At 38.4% G+C, this 18187-nt stretch overlaps 1 protein-coding gene across 1 annotated transcript in view; it reads right to left on the bottom strand.

The window, feature by feature from the left end:
* LOC103624735 (phosphatidylinositol 4-phosphate 3-kinase C2 domain-containing subunit gamma-like) overlaps positions 1 to 18187 on the bottom strand; it is a gene marked incomplete at its 3' end in the record, with an annotated part of 85933 nt that overhangs the window by 27885 nt on the left and 39861 nt on the right. Inside the window, exons 11-14 of the mRNA XM_017726199.1 lie at positions 15773 to 15806; positions 8767 to 8962; positions 5616 to 5738; positions 445 to 576 (exon numbers count right to left, since the gene is read on the bottom strand). Coding sequence (XP_017581688.1) covers positions 445 to 576; positions 5616 to 5738; positions 8767 to 8962; positions 15773 to 15806 — 485 coding nt within the window. The remainder of the gene's footprint in view (positions 1 to 444; positions 577 to 5615; positions 5739 to 8766; positions 8963 to 15772; positions 15807 to 18187) is intronic.

Here is an 18187-nt window from a genome sequence, read left to right as displayed (position 1 = left end):
TTGTGGTCACCACTAACTGTCCCAATTTGAGCAGAATGAATGTGTGTGAGAACAGAAAAAAGAAAACAAAACCAACCACTGTGAACAAGAAAGAAAAAGATTTGGCAAAGCTACAGGAAAGGGCCTTTCAACAGGCCTAGGGAACCTTAAACAGTCACCTAAACCAAGAAAAGCAAGCAAGCGAGAGAAAGGGAAGGAAGGAAAAGGAAAAGGAAAAGGAAAAGGAAAAGGAAAAGGAAAAGGAAAAGGAAAAGGAAAAGGAAAAGGAAAAGGGATGAGGCTCTTACTGGCACATCAAAAGCAGTTTGCTGTAAGTGACCCTCTCAGTCTTATTAGAGGAGTTCCTGAAATGAGTAATTTTGTCTATTTATATTTCTCCCAGGTTGAGTGCAACACTATCCAAGAATGGTCTTTTCTTAAGCTGTCATGCAAAACCAAACTTACTCTTTTTCATACAATGGGGAGCATGTCCAAGCAAGCACTTCTGTATTTTTAGAGGTGCTGTTTACTCCCAGTAGTTTTATTGTCAGCATAGTTTCCCTTGGAAGAGCCTTTATTCGCAGAGGGAAGTTGACCCTAAAAGAAAATCAGAAAAGAGAAAAATGAAAGTTAAAAAAAAATCTGAGCATTTTTACAACAAGTGAGTTCTTTCTCCATTTTTCTAGATGCCCTAACACCTAGATTGAGCTATAAATTACAGAAGTTGCACTCTGAAGGAAAATGCAACTGAGAGATCCTTCAATACACTGATGAGTATTGGCAACCATTAACTTGAGTCATAGTATTTGAGAAGAGGCAGATAAAAACATTCCCTTCAGTGGTAACTACTAGAGCTGGCAAAGGCAGAAAAAGCTTAATTAAACTTTCCTTTAGAATTACTTTATCAACAAAAGGCAATTTCAGAATAAACAACCCATTAAGGGTGAATTGTAAAGCAGTAGTTATTTGCTGTCTTGTGCCTTCAGAGGGAAACACTGCTTAAGAAACCAAGAGGTGCTTCTGAGTGTGATAATCATTCTCTTGTTCAGGTGTGCTTTGGTGGTGTGATATTTCTCAGCCACAATTTAAAGGCAGATGTTGTCTTAACAGCAATGACAGATTCGCAATTTTTTAGTGAGAAAATTCAGTTTTCATCAATAGTCATCTCAGCTTTGTATTGATCATTAGCTTGCTTGGTCATTCAGTTCATTTATACAGTTTATGAAAATTGATCTAAAATCATAACTTAGAATTATTCTAATAAACCAGATAGTTTCATGCTCTATGGAAAGATCACACATGTAATTACCCAGACATGTGCAAGTTTGCATTTTCTTTTCCCTGGAGAGAAAATTTTCTAGCTTTTTCCATGTATATTGTGGAAGCTCAAATTTCTCAAGTGGAGAGTAAAATTAATTACATTTTTTCTGCATAAACAAAATCAATATAAGGATCTAGGGGCTTAAAGGATTATTCCACATTGATAATACAATCATTAAGAAAACAAAAGATCTGCATAAACTGGAGATTAGGAAAACAGACTAAAAGATAAATTTGAATAATAGAGTGACAGAAGAATGCAACTCAGCATTTTAAAAAAGATATGCTCATACTTAAACAGCAAGCAAAGGTAGAAACTGCATTTAAAAAGTATAGTAGCCTGTAAAACATAAGAATTACGGGTGCTAGAAGTAAGACATGGTAATAGGATAAGGAAAAATCAGCATAAGATTTTGCTCCCAGTTCCAAATCTATCGAATTTCTATTGAATTTGAGAAAGTTTCCTTGAATGTGCTGAGGAGCCACTGAAAGAAAGTAGATGGCTTTCAGCTAAAAAATCTGAAGTTCTCCAAATTAGCAATAATGTCAAAATTTCAGATCATCAGTCTTCCAACATTTGGAAATTATGCACATTTGCATACCTCCCTCTTTGAATAACAAAGCAAGACAGCCATTTCCCACTCTTTCTGATTACCATGAACAGAATTGAGAAGGAATTCTCAACTGTCTTCCCACGTGTCCCTATTTATAGCTTTCAAGTTTGCTTTCCCTGTCTCATGTACTCTTCCTTACTCATAATTAGTTAGAAACAGTTATTGGGAAACTGAACTCGTTTACCTCCTAAAAATAACTTGTTCTGTCTTTTTTGCTGAGAGGCCAACAACACTGCCCTTGTTACCTAAAAATGTTTGACAGAGTTACACCTAACTTTAAAGAACCATTAATGCTTTGAAGAGACAAAAATAAAAAATCGAGACACGCATTTTCTGATACAGACAATTGTTAACACTCCCTGTGAGCCTGGAGCAGTGAAAAAAACCTCTCAGTATCATGACTGCAGAAAGCAAATACTTGCCAGAATTTCCCTAGGACACATTATATAGCACTTTTACCAGCAGGAAAAGAACCTGGAAACTCTGACAGGCTACACATCCCAAGAGTTAAAGTATGGGCCAAAGAGGACTAAAATTTCCCTTCCAGTGACATGTGATACACAAAGGAGAGGAATATCTGTACTGCTTTCAAGAACTATAATTAATCCCCATCTGAACTTACCCAGCTGGTCTCACCCTTTGTGACTGTAGGAGGCTGAGTCAAATGGATGACTAAGAAGGGGATGGAACTCTGGCCAGGAATAAGGCATCCCATGGGTGAACAATTTCAACAGCAGTTGAGAAAAACAAAGAAGCTGCTCACTGAGAAGGTGCCATTCACAAATATCAGATAAAGTTATACAACTTGTTTCCTAAAAGCACTCAACACAGAAGAGCTGTGCCCTGAGAGAGAGGAAACAAAACAGACAAGCCAAACAAAATACAGAGAAGAGGGAAACCCAGTGCCAAGAAGGTATCTGAGGTGATGAATGGTAGGCTTAATGTTAATTCCATACTTCATGACTGTAGGTTTAACGTGAATTATGAAGGATGGAAAAAGAGGAGATGGTGAAATAAATACATTAAGAGCAACCAGCTAAGACCAAAGAAAATAATTAAGAGATCTCAGCCACTGAAAAATGACACTGATGAGAAAATAAGGGGATCACACTTTCCAAAGGTAATATACAAGTTATAAAGCAAAACTGTACTCTCAAAAAAGAACAAACAGAAGAAACACTACACAAGGCCACCTCCTTAGGCATCAAATTATTCCTATTGTTTCTGAGAACATTCTGGGAAAGACTAAATATGATAACAGACTTTAACAGAAGCTCATATTTATACATAAGAACGCATCAAGTTAAAGTTCAGACACTCACTGGTTAAAGCACTTGAAAATAGAAACTAAATTAATGAAAATCAGCAAACAAAGCAAGCCTTGTCTTTGGTAGAAGCTCTCTACCTAGATTCCTAATCACCAGAACATTACTCTGTTCAAATCAATCCTAATGTAAGATCAGAACTCATTTTGAATTAGCCAGGTTTATTTTATGGCCTGACTGATCCATAGCTATATAGAGAATATCTGACTTCCTAATGTAATAGATGCTTTTCCTGGTGACCTTTTACCACATGCATTTTCAACATCTGTGGTCAGCTTCTCTGGGCCACATATGCCAGGGCCTCCCCACCCTCAAAGTAAAGGATTTCTCACTAACATCTAATCTAAACCCACTCTCCATTTAAGCTGTTAGCTGATCTAAAATGCTCACCTGGTATCTCTATTTTGACTCAAATAAAGCATTCATTCACAAAACCCAATTTTGGATACAAGTTAAACATACAAAAATAATGGCATACCTGGTTCCCCAGATTCTCAGCCTGGACCTCAGGACACTGGGTTCAAGAAAACTCCCCTCATATATTGAGACTTAAACAAATCTAGGTCAATCAGTTTGAGGTAGAAAATATGTGAATACCTTTAATGTTTGAGGAAAAGATTCAAAATCCTGCCAGACAGATATAAATTTTCAAGTTTTTAATTTTGAATCTATTTGAAATGGATTTTGAAAAACTTTTTTGAAACTCAAGCAACAATAAAAAGTAAAAAGGTGCTCTTACAAACTGATGCTATTATGTTCCACACGCTTCTAGATCTGATATTAAGAGCTTCTTACAAGCATCTATGACCTATGAAAGGATTTGGTCTGTATATTTAATTTCTTCTTTTTCCAAGAAGCTTTTGGATGGAATTGTGCACATTCAACAATGATTTTTCAAGGGAGAGGTTTTAATGGAAAGCCTGAAGCTTCAGTCTGATTGCTTTATATCTTCATGAAATGGGAGAAGAGCAGATTTCTGCTTCAGTTATGCTACAAATTTATTTCTATTCTATCCTTTGCTTTAGAAAATGTTTGTAAGATGCATTCCAGAAAGGCATTAGCCACATTTTAGAAGCCAAAACTGCTCATAAGAAACATAATCCTGCTCATACCCTGCAGTCTTATCTGCCTATATGTACCCTAAGAAACTACTTGACCAAAACTGGGACAAAGTGAAAATTCCTACAGAGGAAAAAGGAATGATCTGATTTTTTAAACACAAGCACAGCAGCTACTTTCCAATCATTCAAAAGACTGAGGGTTATGTACTCAAATGCTATAGACACAACTGAGGCACCAAAGCAGATGTTAAGACCTAAAATAACTTATTTGGATGCTTAGCAGAAGTGCACCCATTTTGTTTCTTAATCATAGGACAGACATACTAATCCTCCCATATCCCTCCACTAAGATAAGTGTGTTTGACATAAAAAGCTCTTCTTCCATTTGACCAGTTTGAAACTGTTGTGTCTCAGAAAAAGGCAAACAGATGTTATGAATTACACTCTGTATTCAATTGTAATTAAAAAAAAACCTTTTCAGACTTGTAGCCTTTGTTCAATGCTAATATAATCAAGCCGCTTTCATATTTAGAATACAGTAAACAGTGATGTAAAATACCAAAACTTTCAAAGATATAGATATGCCATGCTCTAGAAGCTGAAAGAATTCCGTATTACCACCAAATCATTAAAAGAAAGCGTATTTCTCTCTCACCTATTGCAAATATGCTTTTTGTCATGCCATTGCCTTAAATGAATGTTGTTTGAGTGAGACAGACAGGTAACAGGCAGCCTTTACCCTAAAATTCCAGTCTCACATTAAGGTCCTCATTTTAAAACTGCAGATCCTTCTTATTGGAAATAAAACAACAAACCAACCAAAAAAGCAAAAACCTCCAAAAATTAAACAAGCAAACAAAGAAATAAAACCACAACCCCAAAACCCCCAACAGCCTTGCTGTTTTGTAAAAAAAAATACCTTGAAGAAATGTTACAGTAGGTTCTCAAGCTGGATTGCAGAGGTACTAGAGGTAGTTCCAAGAGGTGGAATTGCTCAAAAGAACAGAAATACAGCCTTTGGTTGCATTTCCTTTCAGTTCCAGTACTCCTGGATTCCTCCAGTGAACAAAAGCTATTCACAGATCAGCTTTGTTTAGTTTATTGTCAGACCAGGCTTACCTTAGTCCTATTTCCCTTCCTCTGGCTATCCCATTTGTTTTGCATTCTGATCTCCCTAAGTTTCTGTGACTTCTGTGTAGTTTAATTTGCTCAGAAGAACATCCATAAAAAAGATGTGTGTTTGGGTTTTTTTAAATTAATATTTGATGTGTAATATCTATCAGACAACCATATATCAAACACAGACCAAAACTTACTTCTCATTCCAGTCAGCCAGGAAAAAGAAGGATCTTTTAACCGGAGTATTTTTGCAAATCTTCACTTGACAAATTGTCTTCCCAGCATAAGTTAGTGAACAGGAAAAAGAGAAAACTTTGTAGCTACAAAGGAGAGAAAAAAAAAAAATTGTAATATACCATGTCCAGAACAGCATATTTGGAGTTAACCCCTCAAATTTAGGAAGAACCATCCTTACACGAGAAAAGGAATTACAATAATTAATCTCATATTAATGTGTGTGGAGGGGTGTTTAAGTTTGTTGGTTTTTTTCCTTAAAGTTCAGAGTTCAAGAGAAGTCCTAAAGACACCTGGGTTCTGTTCCACGTTTTCATCATTAAGATTAACCTTTTTTTTTCATTATTGCAGTGAATGAAAATTTGGACATAAGATGTGAAGTGTTGCTACTTGCTCATCATACAGTCAACAAGAAATCTCCCACCTGGAGAACTGCATCCACCTCTGGGGCCCCCAATATATGAAGGACATGGAACTGTCAGAGCAGGTCCAGAGGGGGACACAAAGATGCTCAGAGGGCTGGAGCATCTCTCCTGTGAAGGCTGAGAGAACAGGGGGTGTTCAGCCTGGAGAAGAAAAGGCTCCAGGGAGACATTAGAGCACCTTGCAGCAGCTAAAGGGGGCCCACAAGAGAGCTGGGGAGGGACGTTTTACAAGGGAATGTACTGATAGGACAAGGAAAGGCTTTAAACTGAAGGAAGTTAGGTTTAGATTGGATATTAGGAAGAAATTGTTTACTGTGAGGGTGGTGAGGCTCTGGCACAGGGTGCCCAGAGAAGTTATGGATGCCCCATCCCTGGAAGTGTTCAAAGTCAGGTTGGATGAGGCTCTGAGCAACCTGGGATAGTGGAAGGTGTCCCTGCCCATGGCAGGGGGATGGAATGAGGTGATCTTTAAGGTTCCTTTCAACCCAGGGTATTCTATGATTCAATTTTTATCTTCTTTTCCCAATCTGTAAAAAACAGATTAGTACTCAAGGGAATCTATAAATTTTTTTACAGCAGAAGTATTAAAGCCCTCTGTGTTGGCCTTCAGACAGTGAACCAAGCAGCTTCAGAGTGAAATTCAGGCCTGGGAATATCTCTTGTTTCACATTCCTCTTACTGAAATCTTTTAAAATATTAGTCAAAATAGATTATAAATAACTAATGTTACTAATTAGTCTCGTAACTTCCAGATCTTCCTGCCAGGCTCAGCTTTAGATGTCATTCTGAACAAGAATGATGAACATGGGAAACAGTCATATGTGAACAGGAAATCTGAGGCAGTTGTAGTTTAAAGGTGCCTGACTTTGCCATATTTATAAGAATGATGGTTTATCTCTTCCAGAACATTATAACATCTTTTATAATTATTGCTTTTTATTTTTTCTCTTTTTTTTTTTTTAATTAAAATAAAATGATCAATAGTCTGCAGTACCTATCAGGTGTCAGTGCAGAGAAGGAAAAAATTTACCTGTAGGATTAGGAAATACTTCCCCTAGAGTCTAAACTTTACAAACAGTTGCAGGATAGTTCAGAAAATAATAGGTTTTAATAAAATCAAATGATAAAGTTTTGCTGTTTAAACAGCAGTACTGATACATAATACAATATATATTATAATATGTATACTTTCTTATATAATACATTTTATACCTTATATGTATTCAGGAATAACGACATATTAAAAGAAGTGTTAAAACAGCTGCAAGATCATAACATGACCCTTGGAAAAGCAACATGACATCCATGACACTTCCAGCATGAATTCAGGCAGTGCAGAAAAATAAGGATGGGGAACATGCATGTGAATGATGTTAATAAAAGTACTTGAGGAAACCAAGTGTTAGAGCAGCAGTTCATGTTAAGAAGTCCATGCCGTGCTAGCCATGAATATTGGAAAGACAGGAAAGGGAGATTAAGGAGGAAGAAAGATTCTCATTTTTATGTGCTTGAACATAGCATTGAAGTCATAAGTGGCCTTTAGGCTGTGTGTAATATCACATTTTCCTGGTAAAACATAAAATGCAGTGGGAAGGATATAACCATCTGAAATCAGGATAGTGATTATAGTTCTGTACTTATTACCTTAACTAATGCAAAGTCTCTCAGATTTTTATTAAGCTGCTAATTACAGGCAATGCTGTATAGTGCAGTCTCTTGCTCACAGTCTAATTCAAATGATCCCACAGTCATTTGGGATTGAAGGTAAAGAGGGAGCAAAGGGAAAATTAGCAAAAACTTTGAGAACAATTTTTTGACTCATAAAAATAATGCTACCTGACTGTGGTCACCTGTCCCCCTTTCATCACATTGGAGTGGTAAGAGAAGAACACCAGTTTTGCTCAGAGTACAAAAGGCAGCCACTTGAAGAGACAACTAGTTTTACCAAATCTGAGCAATGCAGAAGAGAATACTTCTATTAGCTTTTTATTAAAGTTGTCTCTTTTTTTTCTATTAAAGTTGTCTCCTTTTTTTTATTTAAGTTTTCTCCTTTTTTTGCCTGTGCTATGCTAACACTTGGTATACTTAGATCCATAAACTTATTTTAATCCCATCTCTAAAGAACATCACCAATTCAGGTGCTTAGCCACATGACATGGTTTGAACACACCAAGAGCAGAAATTGCTGAGAAGCCTCACTGAGATTGGGTTCAAGCACAAGCACCCCTCTGTTTAACTTGGCAAGCTGGCCTCCAACCCTTCGAGTTGCTTGTCCTGCAGAGACCACACCAAGTCCCAGTCCAAACGTCCTCTGTGTGCAGCACAGGATGCCTTTTCCTGCATCCTCCTGAGCAAGCCAGCCATGGGAACATTTGTACACATACCCATCAAGGCCAGTGATCTGATGTCCCTTCTATGACCTACCATCCTTCCACACCAGACAAGCAGTTAGGCTTCCCTCCTTGATTTTCCATCTATCTGTGAGGCTTGGAAGTCTCCTAGTCAGTCAAGCTTAAGAAAATACACTTTATGCTAGAAAAAACAGTAGAGATACACCCACTCACTCAGTCTCTAACATTAGTTTAGGACCGTCACCAAAGGAGCAGAGGTGAGCTGGTATCTGTGAAAAATTACTGTTGTCAAAGAGACAACACGTCTTCTCATGAACACTTGCTGGACCTCCTCCTACCTGGTCACCCAGGCTTCTGGGATGTTATGGGCAGCATAAACAGTGAAGCTCAGCTGGGAATTTAGGCTGATGTCTGCACATAAAGGGCTTTTAGGTATGCTGGCAAGCTGGAAATTTGCATCAAAGCTGCTGCTGTAGACATGGATGAGATGAGAGATGGCCACGGAGAGCTCAGTCACAGCAGCCTCTATTAACACTGAGAGGAGAGAGAGGAATAAATAAAGGTTAGCAATAGGTCATTTATGAAGAACTATATTTATCTTAAACCATCATTTATGGCTTTGAAATGCTTCCTAATAAAATTTAATTAAAATGACATAACCTACAACTGAAGCCAATTAGCCATCTGTGCTTCTGAAACCGTCCTCAGCTCATTTCTGGTGTATCATTAACAGACCTTCATTACAGTGCTTTCAAATTAAGGCATTTTCAAAGTAAGCATTTTCAACCAATGCAAGCTGCTGTGTACCTCAGATATGCCATTTTAGTCTTTGAATTTTTGTGCTGGAAGGATTTTTATTAAGTAGGTATTTTGTCATTTCAGCAGCTAAGTAGCTACTTATTCAAGGGAACTGGCAAGGCAGCAGTAGAAGGGAGAAAAGGCACTGGTTAAATTTTAAGACTATAAAGCTGTTGCAACTGTAGGTAAACAATTAATAAAACATATAAAACAGCAGCCACAATCAGAAAAAAGTCAGCATTCAGGTGGCCATGGGTTGGTGATAATATTACACAAAAATGGACACTGAAATACATATCTATACAAACATATATGAAATGCAGGCTGTACCCTAACTTATACCAGTGCTTTTTTTTTTTTTTTTTTTTTTTTTTTGCAATTACTGGCTTTTACCCATCTCTCCTCTCTATTTTTGGAGCAGTTTGGGATTGCCTGATTGCCAGTGTAAATTAAAATCCCCAGTCCTGGCAGCCTCCATCAAGTGAAGAGAGCTGTTAAGAGCACTCATTTCTCAAGCATGGGCTAAGTTGAGAGAGAAAGTGTCAGAGTATATTGCATTGTTCCAAGATCAGGCTGATTTTTCTTCCAAGAGGAGGACCCAAAATTCTCATTTTTTCACCCTTCTAACTCACATTTTCCTACACGATCAAGAACATAGTCTCACCACCCGTTACAGTTCTTGACGTACTCCCTGGACTTGTCTGGCCACTGAAGTCAGCAGCCATCTATCAGCTAATAGTGTGTATTGAAAGAAAAAAAGAGAAGAAAAAGAAGAAACAACCCAGGAATAGGAAGCCTGAGACTCCTGTTAGCTTTTTGTACTTGGGACATGTGCAGGACTACTGGCCAGCAACAGATACAGATACCACCATTCACTGGACTGAGCTATCTCAGTTTCCTGACAGAAATGTGTCCAAAAAAACCCTATTCTCACTCAGGAATTTCATTCTCCTTCTTTGATACCTTTTGCCTTTAAACCAGCAAATACCCAGAACTACTGAGTCACAAAATACATTGCAAACAGTGCAAAGAAAATATTTATCTTCATTTTATAACAGACAAATGTTAATTATTCTATTAACAATAGAAATACACATAAAATTGAAATAGTTTGGTATATAATGAGGTTTGCTTCTGAAAATACTGAAAGGAAATTATGGCATGTATGAAGGACTGGCTAGAGTACTACACCTGGTAATGTTGTAATCATCTTCTGCATATGAAAACCAAATCATTTTAGAGATCAAGAGGTTAAAAAAACTTGGTCCTTCTACGCTCTCTGTCTACCACTTGGTTTTAATTGCCTTTTTATTTATCCTCTTTAGTATTTTCACCATTTACCACCCTTCACCTTCAGCATAATTTATCTAATTATTAGGACATACAGAATGAAGATATTTTCAGGAACAGAGTTCCTCAGGTTTAAGCAAATGTCCAAGTATGACCTGGTCTGCAGGTCCAGGATTTTTTTCAACATTCATTTTCTTACTTTTGCTAGCTCTCAGTTGTAAAACAGTCTGCATTTTCTGTGCCAGAATCAACCCTTTTCCAACCCCCATTCTTCAGTCATTAGGACCAGTAGCAATTAACTGAATTAGAGGGAAACATCTTGGGTAGTCTGTAAACATCCATTACTCACAAAACTTGATCAGCATTTTTTCACTGTATTTTAATGAGCTGCTGAATAGGATATGGTAGGCTGAAATTAAATCAACCATTCATGAAGTTTACTGCTTTTTATGCCTTTTATGATTAATAAATCTCAGCTGAGAAAGGACTGTATTATTTCACTGACTTACATAGCACAGGCCATGGACTTCCTACAGCAGATTCGTACATTCAGTTATGTCAAAACCTATTTTCTAGAAAGGTGTCCCAGGCATACCCAGTAGGTAAGAGGCCATGAATGGACCACGTTGCAAAGTGAACTGTGACCAAGATTAATAATCTCACAACTCAAACCTCGTGATTTATTTCTGGTGTGAAATTATTTGCCATCAGCTTCTCACTGAAGGTGAGGAAAAATCTGACTTGAAGAAATGAGATGAGAACAAGGGAAGTGAACTTTAACCGCAGCTGCCAGATATGCTTATTTCTGACACATTCCCGTCCCATGTACAGAAACTCTGAAGGAATAAATTCTACCCTCAGTGAGAAACAGAACTATGGTCACAATCCTGAAAGTGTTAATGAATACACCTGCAGGTGCCTTCAAGATTTAGTAAGGAATGTAATAGCTTATTCCTCACAGAAACCCACTTATGTTTTTCTTCTCAGTCCAGTATTACAACTCACATATTATTTTAGTGCCAGATCTTCCAACAGAGCAGGGACTTTGCTGTTACTGCACCAGCAGATGATGTCAGTTCAATACATGTTAAACACTCTCTCTGACCTGTACACATTTTCTCGGGGTAAAACATGACAAAAATCTGGTTGAACAGAATTTGGAATGAAGGCTTATGGCCCTTTTGACAGCTTAAAAATAATTTTGAAAAATTGAGTTGATTCTTTCTTTCCAACTTCAGAGAAAAAAAAGAAGGGCAAGATCCTGAATACAGTTTGGGACACACACACACAAAACCCCAAAACCAAAACTACAGAAAAAAACCGACTTGACCTTTAGGTAAAGTGCTAAGCAGCATTAATTAGATCACTATTGCAATAAGAAAGAGGAAAAACATGAAAAGGCTGTAATGCATATAATGATCAGATGCAGTTTCCAAGCACCAATATTTACTGGATTGTTTCATCCTAATAGTTGAAGAATTCTGTGGATTATGCCTTGAAAGCAACTTAAAAATCTCCTGCTGTCCTGGTATCAAAAATATCTCTGCTCCTATATGATTTATAATGTCTTTGTCTACTTTTTGTGAAGAACTGGGGGGTTGCAGCTATTTAAAAATTGTTCTTGATTAAAAAGCCTCTGGCTGTAGGGCTGACAGATCAGGATGCAACACAGCAACAGAGCTGAAGAGCCATGCTCTGGTTTGGAAACAATGCAGGAGACACGCAGAGAGATGAAATGAAATGAAATCAATAAAAATCCCTTTTTTCCGTATTGTGAAACAAAAAGAGTTTGTGCTAGGAAAAGAAGAAAGTGAATCTTCCAGCTCCAAAGGAAACCCTAGCAAAAACCATTTCATTTTTCCCCTTTCCTCCCTTTTTTTTTAAGAAAGCCTTTCTGTTGGGAATGCTTTTATTATCAGGTCGAGAAGCAACTATCAAATCCCAAGCACAGTTAGAGAACCTTTACTCTCTTAAATGTAATGATGACTACATTACATGTACTATAAGCATTACATTTCTGCATTCACTCGAAAAGATAACAACTCCAGCAATTCAGTTGGAAAAGACTGGTGATTCAACATCATCAGTTCCTGGTGCATACCAGACTTTCTGGATGGGTCCCAGAGAACTACTGATCAAATTCAGAAAGCTGTTTATTATGTCTGATCTGGTGAAATCCCTGCCCGAAGTAGCAACGCTGTAGACACGGAATAAACACTCATTCATCAGCTTTTGAGAACCACACACAGGCTCAGTTCTGTACCAGCCTGCAGCCTTTTCATACTCTGGATTGCAGCAAACTCCAATGCTAAATCTCTATTAACGTAATAATCTTTATTTTCTATGAACACTCGATGCTGCAGAAAGGTACCAATGTCTAGAAATGCCTACAGCTCCTCCCGTTTAACAAGAAATAAAGAAAAAATTTTGAGCACTAAAACTTTAGTATAATCTTCTAAGGACTTCATAGAGAGGAAAAAGAACATGATCCAGACCTAGGCATAACATGGATAAGTACTGCTTTATTCACAGCAGTGGCATAAATTGTTCTCCAGAGATAACACTGTTAATAGAGGCAGTTATTGCAACACTAAATCAAGGCTAGATATTTTGAATATAGTCTTTGACTTGCTTGGTCCATGGTGAATGACTAATAATAAACCTCTGAAAATCTGTTATTAAAGAGCAAGGTTAAAGCACAGTTTCTAAACAAATTTTTAAGTAAGGCTTTAATTTTAATAGTATCCTTTATCTTTTTCTCTTTTGTGGTAGAGAGAAGATATAATGGAAAAAAAGAAAACTCTTACGATACTCAGAGTAATAATCATCTCTTGGGGAAAAAAGGGGAAAGGAAACAGAAATTATTAATTGGAGTAACAGATTGCTGCTCTTGCTGTTAAAATCTGATCCTGTTTTCTTCAAGATAAACATGAATACATACAAGGGACAGAAAGGAACAGTACAAATGGGAAATCCAGTCTGTCTCTTCCTCGGCTGTCAATTCTGACTTTGTCTGCAAATGTGCTGCTTGAGGAAGCCCAGCACATGGATTTTAGGTTCCCAGAGATCTGGAAAGATTTAACAGCACTGAGCTAAGGCTATGATTTTCCTTTAATTTTGGGTCACAGGCTTGCAGATTTTTGCATGCCTGCAATCCTAGACAGCTAAGCATAACGAAGCAAAAAAAGGGTGGGAAGCAAATGAGGTGGAAAAGGAAACACAAAGGTGAATTTGGCAGGAACTTACAAGCCACCACATTTTTGTCTTTTACTTCTAGCTTCAGCAGGTGAAAATATCATCTAGATTCCTCTCAAGGTTAGTGTCCCTAGATCAGTGGATGGGAGAGGCCATGGCATTATCATGAAGGTGAGCACTGAGCAGACAGGGACTAAGGAAAACTTGTGATGCCCAAAAGAGAAGATGTAGTACGGCTTTCCCCACTTCTGGGAGTTCAGACCTAGGTTCCTGCAGATCAGTTTTGGTCATTGCATTCACAGCTGGTTTTTCTCAGACATGTTCTTAACACCAGCTTTGACATGCTAGCTCATTGGCCTAACTTTAATTATTTTTCTGACTTTTAATCTATTTAGTTTATTTAGTAGGTGCAGATGTAAGGCATGTAGCATGTTAGCACATACATGAAATGTGTATCACTGCTTGGAAAAGGGCAATTGGAAATTTGGTTATCTTGGGCAAATTTGAATGTAGGCTTCTCCACAGAATGACTAATGGCCTGTCAAGTTCTGACTTGCAATCAGTAAATTGCAGTTTCTAATATTACACTACCAAAAGGATTCTGCAACTGTTACGAAATTAGGGCGTGCCAAAAACAAACAGAGAAATCTGCACAGTTGAAGATTTCCTGGCACAAATAAATAGGTACAGAGAAGTAGGGAGTAAACACTGATGCCATCACTGTTACTCAGTAAATGAGATTTTCCTTGAGAGATCTGCTGATTCAATGAAGTTCAAATTTGGAAACATCTGTAAGCAGAGGAGTGTTTTAAATCCATTCCAATTACATTTTCTGAACAGTGTGTGGAGGAAGATATTGCTAAGATAGATGTTTATTAGTAACTATTGATTGTTTTTAACATGAGCAATTAGCTGCCATTAAGGGTGTTAAAAAAATGCAGGCAATAAGGGACTATATCCAAGGAAAAAGGTAAGCTGCATTTACCACCTTCTCCCTTCTGCACCTGCCTGTTCTCCCCCCACTCTCCTGGCCCTACAGCTGCTTAACTTTTCCTGGCAGCTTACAAATTTAATTGCTGTTTCCTTTCTCTGCTGTTCATGAAGTTGAATAATGCTGAAACAAGCCTGGCATTTGGAAACCTGCATTTGAACCACCTGTGTGTTTGAAAGGCTGCTGAAATCATTGCAGTTGATTCACCTATTTTGCCTCTCTGAGCACACTGCAATCGAGAAAAGCAAACAGAGAAAAGAGAGGAGAAGAGCATCTCAGAGGCCAATTTTTTCCTCAAAGAAAATGGAGAGAGACAACCCTTCCACAGCCCATGCCAGAGCTCAGCTGGAGGGCCCTTTGATGGTATCCGTGCAGCATCCCCAGCTGCATTTTGGGCAGCCAGAGGGGTGGAGCAGCACCTGATGTGGCAGGAGCCCTGATGTGGCTCTTCCCTCCTGGAATCCAACCCACGGCAGAGCAGACTCCTGCGCATGCCTCGGTCTGAGCGGTGCTTCACAGTCATGCTGACCGTGCTGGGCATCTCTGAGCCAGAGAGAGTTTAAAAAGGCAGGGTCTGTAATTTTGTCCACTACTGTTAATTAACCTACTCTTCTTATGACAGTCTATCATCAGACAAGACACTATGTATACAACAAAAGACCACAAAGAACTAAAGCTTACGGAGGGAGGAATGGAAGTTATTGGAGTCAGGTGGAAAAGTCACACATAAAAATAATTTTTCAGGCTTCCATGAAGATCATTATTTTCCCTTTTCTCCACATGGAAAGCTGTGATTAAAGAAAACTACTATGACCACCACCACCCGTACTCAGGTCTTTCACTCTACTATTCATTCTCCATATTTGAGTCTCCAGATTATTTTGTGGAAATGCTGTTTTATTTACACTTTTAGATCACTTCAATTTTAGCTTATCATAATTACCTTATAATACACCTAAACATGTAAACATCTGCAACATGCCCACTCTAACAGTTTAGTAAAACAAATATAAAAACGTGTTTTCTGATGATACATCTTGAATTAAAATAGTTTAAAAATAACACTCTACCTTTGCCTGGTGTTTCCACACTTTGAAGAGAATTCTATAAAGACAAAACCAGACAGGAAAAAAAGTAATCAGTCACTTCAGAAAAGACCAGGTAGCAGTTATAATGGTTTCAAGAGAAGCACTCATGAAAAATACCGTGAAAAGGGGGAAGGATTTATCTTAACATTACGATTTCACAAGACATGACTGGGGTTCAGAGCACCAGGACCTGCTTCCTCTACCACCTCAGACAAGCTGCTTAAGACCTGATTTCTGACAGTATTTGGGCATGTCAAGATGCAAAGAAGCGCTTATCAACATTAGAGGTGCACACACCTTCTCAGCCTCCGCAGTGGCACAACAGAGATAAGAATTCCCTCTCCATCCCTTTGCAAGCCTTACACAATCAGATGTGAAGCCCACAAGGGCAGTCTCAGCATCCTTTCAAAGGTGAGGAGCAGCAAGTCTCCACTCAAGTACCCTTCATTTCACCTGTGTTCCTGAGCCAAGTCAGTGAAAATAGCTGTGCTCTTCGAGGGCCTGCGAGCAGGCAGCTGACCAGAGGTGGCCAACAGGAAATATTGAGGGGAGACCTCAAAGTGCTCTCCAGCTTCCTCATGAGGGGAGGTGACAGGCACTGATGTCTTCTCTCTGGAGATCAGTGACAGGACCCAGGAGAATGACATGAAGCTGAGTATGGGGAGGTTTAGGTTGGATATCCGGAAAAGCTTTTTCACCCAGAGGGTGGTTGGGCACTGGAGCAGTCTCTCCAGGGAAATGGTCACAGCCCCAAGCCTGACAGAGTTCTGGAAGCATTTGGATGACACTTTCAGGCACATGGTGTGATTCTTGGAGTGTCCTGTGCAGGGCCAGATGTTGGACTTTGATGATCCTTGTGGATCTCTTCCAACTCAGCATATTCTATGAATCTATGATCAGACTTGCATCTACCAAAGTGACACAAAAATAAGTAGCAACTCTTGGCCAGAGAGACTTGAAAGTTAATTCTGCATTTCAGTATTGCCTGTGGCTTGCATTGCTTGCACCCACGTCCCTGAAAGGTTTTCTGCCCTTTACAGTCATTAATCCCTTTACAGTGGGCTGAGAATGCTTCATGTTAGTACATAAGTATTCAGCATGATGCTTCTTAAGAATTACAATGCATGCAGAGGTGGCAGAAGAAATACAATGCTGGATGTACATTCTCCCTCTGGCACCCAGCTTGGAGCTGCCAGCATTTGTCTGGTGAAGATGAACAGAAGTAGTCAAATGCTTACTTGAGGGGAGAAAAGCAACATCCAGGCTGAGAATTATGTTTTCACAATCTTCATAATGCAGTGAGACAAATGGGAACAGAGACCTTTGTTCAGTTCTCTCAAATTTTGGAAAGTAAAAAACCTTTTGGAACAGTATTTATGATTTCAACATAGTATAGCATGCTTAATATATAGTGGATTAGTGCCTGTTCTGGCAGGATTTGATCTCCTAGGACTTTTTGTGAGCTGCTATAAGAAAAGAGTGGGGAAAAAAAAAAAAAGGAGAGGTGAAAAACATTAATTGTGCATCAGGCCCAGAGCTTCCCCTGAATGGATTTTAAAATCACAGGGTTAGGTTGGTTAGAGACTGAAATAATCACATTTACAAAGAGAGGCAATCAGTTAAGAAGAAACTAGCATTGGTGCCAGTTGCTTTCATAATCTCCTAACCACGTTACAGGAATGCATAATACTGGCAGTGAGGAAGCAGTAGGGAGGTAATAAGTACAATTTAATTAAAGGCAGAAGATTGAAAGTAAGTAAGTTTCTGTGCTTTTTTTTTTTTTTTAAAACCAGAATTAAATAGAAGCACATTCAGGTTTTTTTTCTCCAAGTGGGTGAGCACACGTGTACAGATAGGTATAAACAAACATATACTGGCAACCTGTGTAAGTTACAGCTTTATGTGCACATGTGCCACGTAGACGTGTTACAAAAACACTCCACACAAACCCACACCATATATTACACTAAAGCATCAGGAAACCATGTGAAAAAGTAGTTAGAACTTTTTTCTGGCACTTCTTCCTTACCCGATATGTAATGCTGCAGCACCTGAGATGTAACAGGTAGCCTCAAAAATGTCTCTTAATTTGTGGGGCAGTTTACCTGCTTAACTGAAAAAATGCTCGCTTCCACCTAGCAAAATATTTTGGTGCTACACTGATGAACATAACAGAAGTAATTCAAGCAATATGGCAAAAAAATATTGCAGCATTTAATAATTTTTTCAGTACCCAAAATTCACATTAAAAATGATCCTACAATTCAGTATGAGTTCAAATCAAAAAGAGGTTTGGAGGAGTTGGTACTCCATCAAACAACTGGCTGCTGAGTACTAATTTTAAATACATCTGTTGCTACAGACAGGAAAGCTGGTGAATTGCATAAATATTGATAG

This window comes from Corvus brachyrhynchos, unplaced genomic scaffold (assembly GCF_000691975.1).
Source record: "Corvus brachyrhynchos isolate BGI_N302 unplaced genomic scaffold, ASM69197v1 scaffold191, whole genome shotgun sequence".
NCBI classification, from domain to species: domain Eukaryota; kingdom Metazoa; phylum Chordata; class Aves; order Passeriformes; family Corvidae; genus Corvus; species Corvus brachyrhynchos.
Note: the sequence above shows the minus strand (reverse complement) of the source record. Positions and strands in the feature narration are given on the sequence as shown.